The sequence below is a fragment of the Camponotus floridanus genome, unplaced genomic scaffold, assembly GCF_003227725.1.
Source record: "Camponotus floridanus strain SB8 unplaced genomic scaffold, Cflo_v7.5 scaffold19, whole genome shotgun sequence".
NCBI classification, from domain to species: Eukaryota; Metazoa; Arthropoda; class Insecta; order Hymenoptera; family Formicidae; genus Camponotus; species Camponotus floridanus.
In genome coordinates, this window is record NW_020229314.1 from 2,138,857 (window position 1) to 2,153,736 (window position 14,880).

Sequence of the window (14,880 nt, forward strand, 5' to 3'; positions counted from 1 at the left end):
ATACACACACACAAACAATATAAAATGTGTATACAGAGTGTCCATCAATTTTTAACAGCTTATATATACTACAGATTATATATATAAATATTTAACGAATTAATCGAACGAATGCATTCCGATTCATCTTTTCGTTTGGTATATATAAATATTTAATTCACTATTCGACTGATTGCATTTCGACTCGCTTTTTTATTCGATATATATAAATATTACACTTAAATGTGTGACTCCAAGAAGTAGATTTCGGATATTCACTGTAAATCAGCCGCTCCTCGGGCGATTGGAACGAGATTTAAACGGTAGTGCCGCGAAATGGTGTAGAATTTTATGCAAAAAGAATGAAATCGCTATCGCATCCGGAAGTCGAGATATAAATTGGCCGTTTTTCGTCTGCGCGCGGACGGTCGAAATCGTGCATGACGCCGCGCATGCTGTCTGCCTCTCTCGCGCGATATTCACTGTAACGCGGCGAGTAAAATGGCAACCTGTATACATCATATAATAATACACAATATAATAAATAAATATATCACAATATAATAAAAGAAAAATATAAAAATTTAGAATTTATTGCTTTTTTTGAAGCGCAATTTTTCTTAGTTTCTTTCAATTCACAGTACGCTCATCTGTGCAGACACCCGCCATTCAAATTCACATGGCAGAAACGGCGAAACCGCGAGACGTACAATTATGTCTAAGAAGAAGACGGAGTAGTGATAAAAAAGAAATATTAATGGGAACGTTTATCAAGCGAATTATGAAGAAATTTAATTACTGCTTTGTGAACGGTGACAGAGTAACCATTCCGTATCATTATCCGGGAAATGGAAAACCTAGAAGAGTACAAGAAACAAAATCATTATTCGTAGCGAAAAGTTCCATTGATATTAAAAAATTATAATTATTTAAAAATATTAAAAAACAATAGTTATTTAAAAAAATAATTAAATATACGAAATACAACATATATTTGAAAAGTAAATAAATAATAGAGTAATTTAAAAATTTTTAACAATTAATCATAATGTAAAAGTATTAATATTCTGATTTAAATACTTCTTATTAAATTTGATTGATCATTTTCTGTCATATCACAATTATTATATCATATGTTATGGAATTGCATATCTTCAACACGTAATTTGATATCATCTTAATAGTATATAGTCTATGCCTAAATCAGGTTGAAAGCATCGTATCTATACATGTATACGTCTACGCCTAACAATAAGATTGAACGTATCATATCTACGTTTTGACGCATATCTCGTGATTATTGGCGTTTATCATGCGAAAGATAGTGTTTGACAGTGTGTAATTTTGAGGTTATTTAAAACTCAAAACTATCTACGTTATTATTTACAAACTCGTGCTGTATTATATTGTGTCATATAACGTAAAAGTTATTACTATTTCTTTTAATGAACAGTATAATTATTCGAAAATAATGTAGCTGTGATGCATTCATCGATTATCAAGAAGATGATGTTTTCTTTAGCGAACAATGTCTTTTAGAATAAATTTCTTATATTTTGTGTAATGATATAACTGCATTTACGTTAACGAAAATGGCACTTGTCAATATCGAAGGAATTGATCCTTGGTAATTTATAAATTATGTATAATTATCTTTATACATTATTATATATATTATATATTTGGCTAATCTACATTTTTTTTGCAAAAGTTTTAAATGACAATATTATCTCTATATTTTGTATAATTAATTATTACATATTAATTATTTTAATTTTATTAATCTAAATTTAAAAATTTGATTAAATTTACTGTCAATGTGTTAAATTAGGCTTACTGAATATGACGCATGTGAAAAATTGTTCCGTGAGATTATGGAACAGCTTACACTGCGTGAAGAAGAACCAAGGACATCAAAGCTCTATGCCAGCTTGTCTGCTAATATAAGACTGCGTATGAAACAATATACGCGGGAAGTTCAGCAATTAAAAAGCAAAGTGGAAGAAGCATCCAAGTTGAGAACAATGTATCCTTTTATTCGTATATGTGTATTAATTTTTTCACACTTTAGACTGTTTTGAAATAAGTATGAATTGATAAACTCCTTAAAATTATACAATAGAACACTTGAGGAGGCTGAACGTAGAACAAGACAAGTGGAACAATTACAAAGTAAAAACATTCAATTACAAAAATTGTATGAACCGCATACAAATGATTATGTATCGTCGCGTGCTAGTTTATTAAGAGCAGGTTCATCAGCTTTTGCCGATGGTGGCACAACTTCATGGGCTGTTGATGATGATGATGATGATGACAAACCATTAAATGTACAGGTGTCTGTTAGTGACATTATGAATCATCAAGAGCAAATATTGAAAGGTAATAGTAATTCTTAAAACCAAAGTTAGCCACTATATTTTTCATAACTTACATTGTTCAATTTCTTATAGAACAAGATAAGGGCTTAGAAGAGTTATGTAAAGTAATTACTCGTCAGAAGGAGATTGGACAAACTATTAGCAATGAAGTGGAGCATCAACATGGTAAGTAGTAGTAAATCTTGAATCGAGATAATATATTTTTTCATATAAAAATAAATCTTTTTTAAACTTATGTTCATTGTAATATATAGAAATAATTGATGATCTGGCGGATCATATGGACAGGACTGACGAGTCTTTGATCAACAAAACCCAGCAGGTCCGTAATATTCATTCCAAAGATCGTACATGTGGTTATTGGATTGTGATAATTTTACTTTTTATCGCTATTGTTGTTATTGCTTTAGTATAATAAATTAGATATTCAGTGGATTATTTTGTTTATATTTAAAATATACGAATTAGAAGCTTGAATATTTATAAATAAAATAATAGCAATTTTAAAATAATCTCACAATTGTTCAATTGGATATTTAATATCGTATACAAAATTTTTAACATACGCTTTTAATGTTACAAATAATAAAATATGAAAGCAAAATGTTAATGAAATATTTATATTTTTATCGTTTATTAATATTAGAACCTTTTGATTTTATAAATATATTATTTGATATGTTCACTTTTTATATATTATATGCTGATAATATTTTAATTCTGTAAAATATTACCTAATTAAAAAATTTTCAATTAACATTAAAAAATATTAATCACCTAGAATTTTATAAGAATGTAGAGATATAATAAGAGACCAAGGAAGAAACACCTGTCAGATGTTGGAAATAGGAAATAAAAAGACAGTGTCAGAAATGTGGTATTACATATTTTGCATTTTTCTTTTTTATATCATAAATATCTATCCTGAATCTCTGATTCTCTCTCTCTCTATGCGAACTTTCTCGGCGCTAGGGATATAAAGGAAAATTCTCTATTGCTTCTCTGCTTATATAATCCGCGTTTAAATTAAATATATTAAGGCCCGATTGCACCAACGTTATTTTAGCTTTAAGCGAGACTTAAATATATATCCATCTTTATCTTTCTTTCTAAATAAATGAAGACAGATATATTTAAGTTTCGCTTAAAAGCTAAAATAACGTTGGTGCAACCGGGCCTTAAAGAACTGCTTTTCGCGTGCCAGATACCCGTTTTCTCGGTTTCATCAACATCTGCAATAGATAGTATTTCAACGCTTGTTTCGATATATGCCATTGGTAGACGAAAGAAATGTCTAAAACTCTTTCTTTTCTTTCTCAATCCAACGCAAAACAAAAATTGAATTACTATTGTAAACGCAGTGTCCAGCAGTTACCTATGTTATTACGAGACATGATATTTAATTGAATTATATATATATACATTGGCATAAAATTGTTATATCTCCTTTTCAGCGGATATATCACATTGTTTTGGATTTTACAAAATCGTCCAATTTTTCCCTCTTGTCTCGCAAAATTGATTTTTAATAGTTTTACTAATCGCGCCGAGCATATGTCGCTCTCTCTTTCATAACATACAGTGAGATCTCGTTACAACGCACCGCGTCGAAAATCTCTGAGCTGATATTGTTGTACTGGAAATTTCCTTACATCGAAATGCTCATGCATATTTTGGAACATTGCCATCGAGTTCAATAAAACTCTGCTCTGTCTATATTTCTGGTTTACAACAAAATTGCGCCGCGCTAGCTAGCTTGTCACTAGAACTTGGGATTTCAACACAGAAACCGCTACGAACGTTACATCAATTATGCGAATTTTTGTTACCGTGAACCAAACAGTTTCCTGATCGTATATAAGAACTGTTCTACGAATATCTGTCTACATTAACAGCCGATTAAACATTTATGTAACAGGGGATCGTTTCGCTATAAACATTAGTCAAAGTTAACTGACGTTTAAGCCGACTTGCTCTACCCCCTTTCGAAGACGGAGGAGCAAGCGATGGAAAAAAGAAGAAATAATAAATCACGCAGCTAAATCTCAGTTAACTTCAATTAATTTTTACGATAGCTGTTCACACACAGTGCAAAGCAAACGCAATAGAATTTTCCCCAAAGCATCGGTTGAAAACATTCAGAATTTCTCAACAAGAAACACGAGATTTTCCTTTACAAGTTGCTGTGTATAATTATACTGTAAATAGATGCACACACCGATAACGTAGCGTACACAGCGTTAATTATGTGGTTCCGTAGCGAGACCAAAGTGGCTTGTGCGCTGACAACTGCGTTAAGACCAACCATTGGCTTGTGTCTCATCTCAAACAAACTCTCTCAATGTTCTCTCTCGCTCTCTCTCTCTCTGTAATTGATAATATATATATGTATATATATATTAGAATATTTTTTGTAATGTGTCAAATGGGTCCCATAGCTGCTAATCACTTCACGTTTACGCCACTGGCCCTTGTTAGATGCGTCGACTCGTGTTCTCAATGACGTGCTCATTTCAACGAGGACGACAACTTCATCTAGCTAAAAACATTGAAGAACATCGAACTACTTATGCGTGTTCAAGTCTCCCTGCAGTCAGTCTGAATCTAATTGACAATGTGTATACCGAGGGTATGTGTGTCTCCTTGTTGTGCTGCTTGCTTGAATTTGTCCCTCCTTTCTTTTTTCTATCTTTCATATCCTTTTCTCTTTTATTCAATTTACTAAATTGCTACTATCGACTACATGTGTGTGTGTAGGTAGATATTATGCCGATACCAAGCGTACGATTTTTAGCGTGAAGGAACCCGCTAGTCTCATCTATGGTTCTTATATGTATACTCTAAATAAACTCTACATGTGATTCGTGTAGTTTTATAGAGTATAAATATATATTCGGGGTGTTTCATCATTATCACAAAAACCGATCGATACTCACATACCGTCTTTTTCTTATATTTTTTTATATTTAGTTGTATTTGAATATAGATTTTCATTTTATTTTAAATGTAGAGGACATATCATAGAAAAAAATACAATTAAAAAGGAACAGATCGAACAATACTTTTTTTAATGGCAAAACAAAAAAAGAATAAATTTTTCTATAACTTTAAATTAAATCGCATTTAAAAGTAATTAAAAGAACAGAATATCTTATTTAATATTTATTTATATGCGTAATACTTTTAATATCGAATATTTCCATAATTAAATTTCCATTAAATCTTTGTGTGCAAAAAACGATTTCTAATTCAGACACGTTATTACATCAGATTATATAAAAAATAAGATGGTGAGTAAAATGGAACACCCTATCCTTGTATATCAGGCTACAGTTTATCATTCTGCAGTTTGGACACAGAAGCATGAATGTATTCTCTTAGAATGCATGATGATTTTTTTTCTTCTTTTTACTTTCAAGTAAATAAAATGATTATTGCGTATATATTTCATCTCTAAAATATTTATAATAATAATTCATTAAAACGCATTTTTTAATGAAAAAGAAGTGCATAACACGCCGTGACATTTCTCTCAAGTTCGTCACACTATTCAATTTCAACGAAATAGTGTCAGTTAATTTTTTCCTATCAGAAAATATAATACGCAGTAAAATTGTATAATCATTTTGTTAATGATTTCTTTCAAGAAATCTAGTCTTAGATATAAAATATATATACAATGTGAAAAATGCCAAAATCTTTCGTTACAATTAGCACTTTTTAAAATCCCGTTTTGGTACATTCAGTGGCGGATCAAAATAAGAAAATGAGTGCCAGATGATTCAAAAATTTCAATGCTTTTCTTTTAAAACAAATTTCATACGTGTAATTATCAAATCATATATTAATAAAAAGAAGATCATATTAAAATTTTTTCATTTAAAATTAAATTAACAATACGCATATTAATTTATTTTTTTTTTGAATTTATGGAATTGAATCACAAGCATAAATTTAATAATTGTACACTTGCGAAATTTTCTTATAGACAATTATCACATCGAATAAATATTCCGCCACTGGGTACACTTTAATTTACTTCTAGAGAAGCAATATCGCTTGTTTCGTTAGATAAGTCTGTATTTGTCGCGTGTATTTTTAAATTACACAAGATTACGCTTCGTGGAAGAAGAAAAGTATCGCACCCTAGAATGATAGCGAGAAGTGTCACTCACATTAATACATGGCAATGTACGATATCGACGCGTATTTGCAATAATGGCACACGATTAAACACTAACGGTTATTAATTAACAGATCCGATATCTGTGAGTATAAGGTAAAACTTATGAATATTTTCATCGCTCTTTTGAAAGATCTCGTGCATACATTGTTACAAATTTGTATTTATGTTACAACTCGACGATTGCGAATACAATAAACGAAACGTAGAAGACGCGTGCGAAACAAAAATAAATAATCAACAGAAAGTTTAGTTCCCCTAGATATACTTAGTTTTATTTTTTTTTACAATGCATTAACATCTTGATTTTTTACATTAAGGCGAGGGTCACGTGAGTACTCTTTTTTTTTTTTTTCTCAAGCATCTCATTTGGCTCATCATTATCGTTATCTGCCGTCGCAGATGCACATACTTCGCTTCTTTCTCGCTTTCGCGTATATAATACTACCACTTACTCCTTTCACACTCTTTCAAATCCCCGGTGAAAAAAAAATTGCTCCGTAGATTTCTCGAGCAATGTTCCCGCTGTCGCACGCGCGCTTTGCAATCAAGGAAGCGGAAGAGGAAGGACTTCTATCTCGAGGGATATGTGTGTATGTGTACGTGTGGCACGTGCGCGCGCGCGCGCATGCGATGTTGCACGTGCAACTGTGTGGTACCATCGAAGCGATCAACATATCATCTTTTTACGAAAGCGTAATTCTTTTTTTCCTTTTTTTTTACTTAATATCACAAGGTTACGCCTAAACTCTAATTTATGCTCTAAGCAACGCTAATCGTATGTAACGTGTTATCGTGTCTCACGTTAAAAAGTACGGTTAAAATTCAAAATTATCCCCCTAATAAGCCGTAAGAATATATTGTTTGTGCTTCGTCGAACTCGCGAGGATCGAGACTATTGTAATCTCGATAAATCGAAAGATTTCGTTAGTTCTCGCGGATGCAAAATGATCTGTTTATGTGGACTCTCTCTCACGATTTGATTGGCATATATAGTTTACTTTTTCAACGTCTATGTCGTGTCTATTTCGCATTAATACAGAAAATAAGATTCATCAGAATCATATCGGTCTCAATCCTAGATAGAATTATTCTTCAAATATTCCGTTCAACGATCCAATCAATGGTTTTCATTGCATGTTTGCCGCTTCTTTTCTTTTAATTCGTCTTATAATCAGTGCGCGAATACTTGGATCATTCTTCTTTTGGGATATTTTAGATCAGCTGCTCAGTCTTTCGAACTCAGTTCTTTGATGACATTACATCAGGAGAAAAGGTATGTGTGTATGTATGTGTGTGTGTATTTGTGAGAGAGAGAAATAGATAAAGATAGATCAAAAGTTTTGTATTTTATTGTGCTCACATGTGTTGTTCAGTATAATAAGCACTCTTGGTCGTCGTTAAGCGCCCCTGTCATACGGCAATCAATCAACAGAGGAACGCCCTTGTTAAGATTAAGAACATCCGAAATCCAAAGTTTATAGAAATGATACAACGCGTGACCGCGAAGTACATTTTATCTAGAGTAATTATAGGAGGGGGAGAGAGAGATATGGCGGTATTATTATTAAGTCTACGTGGTATAAAACGTATCGTGATTCATTCAAGGTCGCGATGTGGATCGCGATGTGGCACGCGCCAAGTGGGCCTTCTCAAATGATTGCAATTCAGCACAATAACTTGTGTGACTTAACGTTCTAGGAGAGTTCGTCCGATCTCGCGCGTGTACAAAATTTTGTTCCTTTTCTTTTTTGCAAATCGACGAGGCGCGCTAAATAATGACGAGCGAGTTCACACGTTCGATTATCTCGAAAAACGCTCGCGCTTCCTCGCGATATTACCGCGATAGAGATTATAAGCTCGGACAGTGTACGATTGTGTGTATGTGTGTGTATACGGTCGTACAAAGTCAGTCTAAATTTAAACGAATGCGACGATTTCTCATCCGTTTCGGGATACGCTATCTCTATGACGATCGATCTTTTTTTTACATCAGGGAATTCGTACGCTGGTAGTAAGATGGACTCACGCTTGAAAGTATTCGCTTTAGTAATCGCGTGATACGTTTAACGGAGGGAGACAAAGAGAGCGAAGCAGGCACAGGCATGTGTGTTCGTTGTAGTCACTCGTGACTCCAAAGCACATTTACTAATTACTGACGACAAGATTCACAAATACGCTTCGACTCGATTCAACTCGCACATCATTGACTTCTCATCCGTCGATTCCTTCTAGTTCTTCTCTCATTATAAGATTAGCACGAGGTATCTCTTTCTCTGACTAAGACTATTTTATATTCTCAGATCATCCGGTTGCGCGAGAGCAACGCTTCCCGTAATCTGTGTATCAATCCCCATGTGTATGCATGTAATATGTATATATGCGTGTTGTGTACATTCTTCGTGTTAATAAACATCTGCTTTATACATGACGAGCTACACAGTGTTCGGCAAAGAGTTCTCTCTACTATTGTATCGTCGAAATCAATCATAGCAATACAATCATAGTGTATATATATGTATGTATATATATATGTATATATATATAGATATATATATTTATATTTACATTTACTATCTACATTATCTACACATCAACAAACTGTTAGTTTTAGCATTTTCATCGTGTGTGTTGAATTGTAAATTAGATTTTCTTTCAAACACTATATATCTCTTGCCTCGCGCATTTACCATCCATATCGTTGTCAAGCATTCACACTTTCATTCTTTCATCATTATTATTATTATTATATAATCATCTGCATCATTATTATCATCATTATCATTTTAATTATCATCAACACCATCATCATCATTATCATCATTATCTTTATATTAGTGTTAGAGGTGTCATAAATTCACGACTAGTTCGAAGTAACGATTATCGTATAAAGTAATCATAATTCTTCGACTCTCGGCCCACTTACAAAATCAAATTAACGAGCAAAGATCATTCGATAGAATATAAAAAAATAGAATAAATACGCAAACTTAAAAAAGACAGAGGAGTGAGGGACAATTAACGATAATCAGTAGCTACGTGATACCTATATAAATCTGCGTGTAAATAGCACGCGCTACGATTGCATAATTTCAGATGACAACCTCTTTCTTTTTACCGTCCGCATCCCTTTCGAGGCTGCTTCTCGTCAATTTCACCATCTTCAGGCAATGTCATCGTTGTCCCGTCGTGTCGACACTGACGATTCATTCTTCTTCTGGGAGAATCATCCTGTCTAACATTGAATGAGGATTCCCCAAATGACGATCGAGATAATCGATATCGTGGCAACATCGATACGATTTAACTTATCTGACAATCTCTTAGAATCATTAGTCTTCCTCTAATCTCTCCTAGACAAAGGGAGGGGGAGCGAAACCTTCGTGAGGTTCACGAGTTCAGGTTAAATTAGGCTGCGGTGAGGGCGAAGGAGCGACAGGTTGGGGGAATGAGGCCGTGTCCTATATGAATGCCCAACATTCCAATGTCTTGACGACAAAGTCTTCGCGGGGTGCCAATGGATCGTTGCCGTACGTACTGCAGGACTGCGTTCTGCCTTGGTACAGGTCACCATCCAACCAGAGTCCGAATTTGCCACTAAAAAAAAAACCATAAAATGTACCAACTCTCAATCAACAAAAGAAGAGAAAAGAAATGAGAAGTGAAAGATGGAAAATACTTACTCTCCAGCACCGATTGCTAAGCTTTCGTTGTTGCCTTTGATAAAGTATAGATTATCACCGGTCCAGTTGAAACATTGGAACCTTGGCGTAAACCTGAAGAGCAGGGACTCGCCGGTACCATAAAAGTGATCGCTCACGTGTAAAGCGCACGAGGTTAATGCACCGAATACCTGTAACAAAACAAAGTGACATATGATGTAAAATCAAAGAGAAAAAATACTACATTGCGTTTGTTCGATTTAAAGAACTCGAACAAATGAACCAGTAGAAAACCAATTTGAACGGATATAAAACATTCATGAAGCGAATAAACGCGCAAGCATATAATTTTGTGTGTGAATGTATGTTAATGTTTCGTTTCATGTTTCAGGTTAATTATGATGATTGCAAAGCTTTCTAATTAAGCGATTGATCTCAACTTTCAATAAACCTTGTGAATGCGTCGAGATTCTTTCTATATACAATATATAATTAATTTTTATTACGTTTTTGATAGAAATACGAGAAATTATTTCCATTAAATAATTACAATTTGTAAATAATGTGTATATTGCAATTTTTTAATATAATATATTGAGAGAATATTACGCATACACGTTTTTAACGCCATCATATAACATAAAATATAATGTACAAATAAGTGCTCGCAGAGTTGCAAGCGTATATATTACTTTTGTATCGAGGCTAATTTATAAAAACTGCATGTCTCGATCAAATTAAAAAAATCAACAAGCCTCTTCTCTCATTTCTATAATTTCAATTAATAAATAAGAGACTCACGTTGCCCTCGGTGTCCTCGATAACTAACAGAATCGGACTCTCGATCTTTGCCATTTTTCGATACATGCTGTTGAGGCTGAAGCCGTGCTGGCTGGTGCTGAAGACGAGAGTCCATTGATAACCTTCCGCCCTCGCGGGTAGATGACGACAGAGCTGTTCCCTATGCTCGTCACTGAGTATTTCTGTCGTGCCAATGAGATCGGGCACGATGATGTCATTGTCCAGGGAGATGGCACTATTCGCGTAGAGGACTCGCCTCACTTCTTCGCTCATAGACAGTACCTACGAAAATTGATCATGTTAGTAACATATCTCCGAATACAATTTTCAACAATGATACGTGTACTAATCGCTAATTCTAATCGAGGAGGTAAAAAGCTCAAAATTTTCTCTACCAATGACGATTCTAAAATGATCATGATAGAAACGGAACTGTGCTCAGCTTTGTGTTCTGTCATCTATATAAATATCGTTGAAGAGATATGTGTGAAATGGAAAACTCTCCTAATAAATCGAATAGAAATAAAAATTGTAATAACACATAATGTTTACTTTACTCTATTGTTCAATATATGTGTATACAATAATAAAATACTTTATGTTTTCTGAAAATCATGAGGAACGTAAAATAAATTGTTATAATTGGCATAACGGTTAATTATAACAATGAAATAATATGATATTGCGATCTCTAACTGAGAGTACAATTGATAAGCCACTGTTTCTTACAATAATATAACAATGTATATCCATTAAATAATAAAATATTGCTTTAACTATACATTATTATTTTGTTCGATTTAAAATTTTGAAAAATTTTAATTTTTTATTTCTTATAAATATGAAAAAAATTATATACTATCGAAAAATAATTATTCTAACATCCCTTCTGCTTCTGACCTCCTCAGTTCAGCTAGCATCTAAGCACATTTAGGGCACATCCAAGTGTGTGTCGTGTTGTACTTTGTTAACATGATCTCACGTAATCGCAGTAGGTGTCACGTTTATTCAAGTGAATTGCTGGGTAATTACTAACGTGGGAGACCGCATCGTGTGAAATGTGTGCCGATATTGAATTACTTTTGTTCATCGACTGTCACAGGGTGATTTTGCACGATTATGCGATACACGCGCGAGAGAGAATGCAAATTCCTCGCGGTACATCGATACGAGAAATTCGATTGAAGAACCCGAGAACCATAGAAGCATCATTACCATGGACGGCCTTGTGGTAAATCGTATCATGTAGCGATTGAATTCCATTTCTATGCCGAAATCAGATACTGAATCCGAAAATCGACTAAAACGTACACGAAAGTAGATTGTTAATAGATAAAAAAATCTGTAAAGATATTATAATAAGAATTAAAATAGAGTAATCGCGAATGTGAAAACAAACTTAGAGACTTATCACTCTAAATTATTAAAAAATTACAGATAAACTAAAATATATAATTGAATTAAATAATTATTCCAAAATTATAATACAAATATTTATTCGATGATCTTCATTGTTGTCTAATTTTATATTGTCTCAATTATTTTGATTGACTTTATATCGGAACATGATGTCACACGTCAATATTTCCAATATTATGACACATACTTTTTATCTCTCTAAAAAATCGCTCTAAAAAATTTTATTTTAATAAAGATAAATTAAAAATGATAATATATACATATAAATAACAATACAATCAATCAAGAAAAAACTTTTAAGAATACGATAAAAGTTATGATCAATTTCACAATCATCCTCTTCATTATAATTAATACGAAATCGCGAAAGATTCTATGCATCGTAAGATAAGAATGCAATTGATGCGGACAAACACCTCTGCGCATATGTAATACATGATGCTATCATACGTTGAATTATCGACACTCCCATTATCAATCTGAATATATTTGTAAATTTGACCAGAAGAATATAGAAGATAAATTCGATAACAATTTTATACGTATTTTACTACTGTCTCTTATATTTTATTTTATCATTGCATTGCAATTCTTATGAAATTGGCATAATTTGATAATTCTCGATATGATATTGTGTGTGTTATTGCAAAATATGCGTGCTTCTGATAACTATATTTTATATTGCCCAATATAGCTTGAAGATGCAGAGACATGTGAAAGATATGTGAATGATTTAATGGTCGATTATTGTTTACATTCAATAATGTTCAAAGAGTACTTTATAAATGATTAAAAGAGAAATATATAAATGTATCCTTACACGTCTTCATACTTGGATGAAAAATCTATCGTGCTCGCATATTATTCTCAGATTTACGTTATTTATGAAGAAAATTTTCCTCCTGTTTAATTCCATTCTCAATCAATGTAACTTTCGAAATTTATTTAATTTATTATTTAATTTATTATTTTAATTTTGCTGTAATAAAGTTGCATGTATCCGAGTTTTGTTTAGCTTAAGACAGATTTCAAAATAAATTGCAAACTTTTGTTATTAACTCTAACATTTTAATCGAATATTGCATTTTCAAAGATCCGAATGATGTCAAATAAAAAATAAATTGACCACTTTTTATTCATTCGATATATTCATTCATGTTACAAAACAATACGGATCGTGCCATGATAAATTAATATCAAATTTATATCATGGACGTAATAAGAATAATATCAGATGATATTATTCTTATTATTATGAATTGTCTCTCTTATCATTTTCATTGTATATTATCTATAAACTGAAAAATCATGTGCAAGAAAGACGGTATTTGTCAACATTATCAACTATTATCAAGCAAACTTGTTCTTCGTAAAAAAAGAGATGGAAAAAAACGATTCCGATAACCTTTGAACTCATCGTGGAAGAATTTCAATCTCTATTTATTATTAATCAAGCTGCTTTAACTTTACCAAATGATGTTATTCTAATTTTTAAGAATCTTATGCAAAATTAAATTTAAAAATCTCTACAAATATGTAGATGCAAGTTAATAAAATTAAATAAATCACTTCCCCCTCGGTCTGTCGAAGAAAAAGAAAGAGACACGAAATCTCGAACCTTATGCTATTTCTATATGTTTCTGCGCGCATGCGAGAAGAGAAGCCAAGTGATTTATTTATACGCAAAGATTGTATCGTAAGATGCCTATCGTGCTTTTGACATTCGTCTCTTTCGACAGATATAAAAGTATGATTGCCTCTCGATCGTTCTTTATTCATGCTAGGAAATTTTTTAACAATTATTGATTACTTTATCGAACGTGTTGCATTAATTTGATAGTGATACATTCCCAGATGTTCTGCGCAAACAGCTTGTATATTTATCAATTTTCTAATAAATTAACCGGGAGAACAGGATTGTATCTCGTCACAAACAATTTCTGAACTGTTATTCGTATGAAATATCACGAGAAGATATGTCGTACTTTATGGGAAAATTAATGGTTGAGTTTTTATATTACACATAATGACTTTCTCAGTTTGTGATATATTTAATCATATCGTGAACTAATATGATAATACTTTTCTTGCTCTAAACAATGAATATTAAAATATTTTGGGTTTTAAAAATAATGTTAGAGGGATAGAAACAATCGTATCGATAATCAGACAATCCAACAAATTGCAAGTTCAATCAATATCAAAATGTCTTATATATAAAAATATAAAACTGGTTTTTTCAAATGAGAAAATAATCTGTTTGTTTTTGTAATCTATACTACTGCATATTACTACTTAAATTCTTAAGACGAATATGAACAAACAAAATGATAAGATCGCGTGTTCTTATTTTACATACAAATCCATAGTATATAGTATCAATTAACGTTTCGCGATTAATACTCGTCTTTGCGATTATGTCGAGCAATATAACGACACGTGTTTGAAAATCCGA

At 32.4% G+C, this 14,880-nt stretch overlaps 2 protein-coding genes across 14 annotated transcripts in view; one reads left to right on the top strand and one right to left on the bottom strand.

Moving 5' to 3' along the window:
- The first annotated feature begins 1,256 nt into the window (after positions 1-1,256).
- Positions 1,257-2,813, top strand: LOC105248226 (syntaxin-8). The gene is made up of 5 exons (XM_011252900.3): positions 1,257-1,606; positions 1,811-2,005; positions 2,102-2,361; positions 2,433-2,525; positions 2,615-2,813. The coding sequence occupies exons 1-5, from the start codon at positions 1,572-1,574 to the stop codon at positions 2,773-2,775; spliced, it is 744 nt and encodes a 247-aa protein (XP_011251202.1). The 5' UTR covers positions 1,257-1,571; the 3' UTR covers positions 2,776-2,813.
- A 4,071-nt stretch (positions 2,814-6,884) lies between these two features.
- The window catches only part of LOC105248174 (TLD domain-containing protein 2), a 124,019-nt gene continuing 116,023 nt past the window's right edge, over positions 6,885-14,880 (bottom strand). For all 13 annotated transcript variants that reach the window (XM_011252889.3, XM_011252864.3, XM_020026439.2 and 10 more), the window contains 3 exons: positions 11,007-11,288; positions 10,227-10,396; positions 6,885-10,140 (listed from right to left, as the gene is read on the bottom strand). In XM_011252889.3, coding sequence (XP_011251191.1) covers positions 10,005-10,140; positions 10,227-10,396; positions 11,007-11,288 — 588 coding nt within the window. In that variant the 3' untranslated portion in view covers positions 6,885-10,004. The remainder of the gene's footprint in view (positions 10,141-10,226; positions 10,397-11,006; positions 11,289-14,880) is intronic.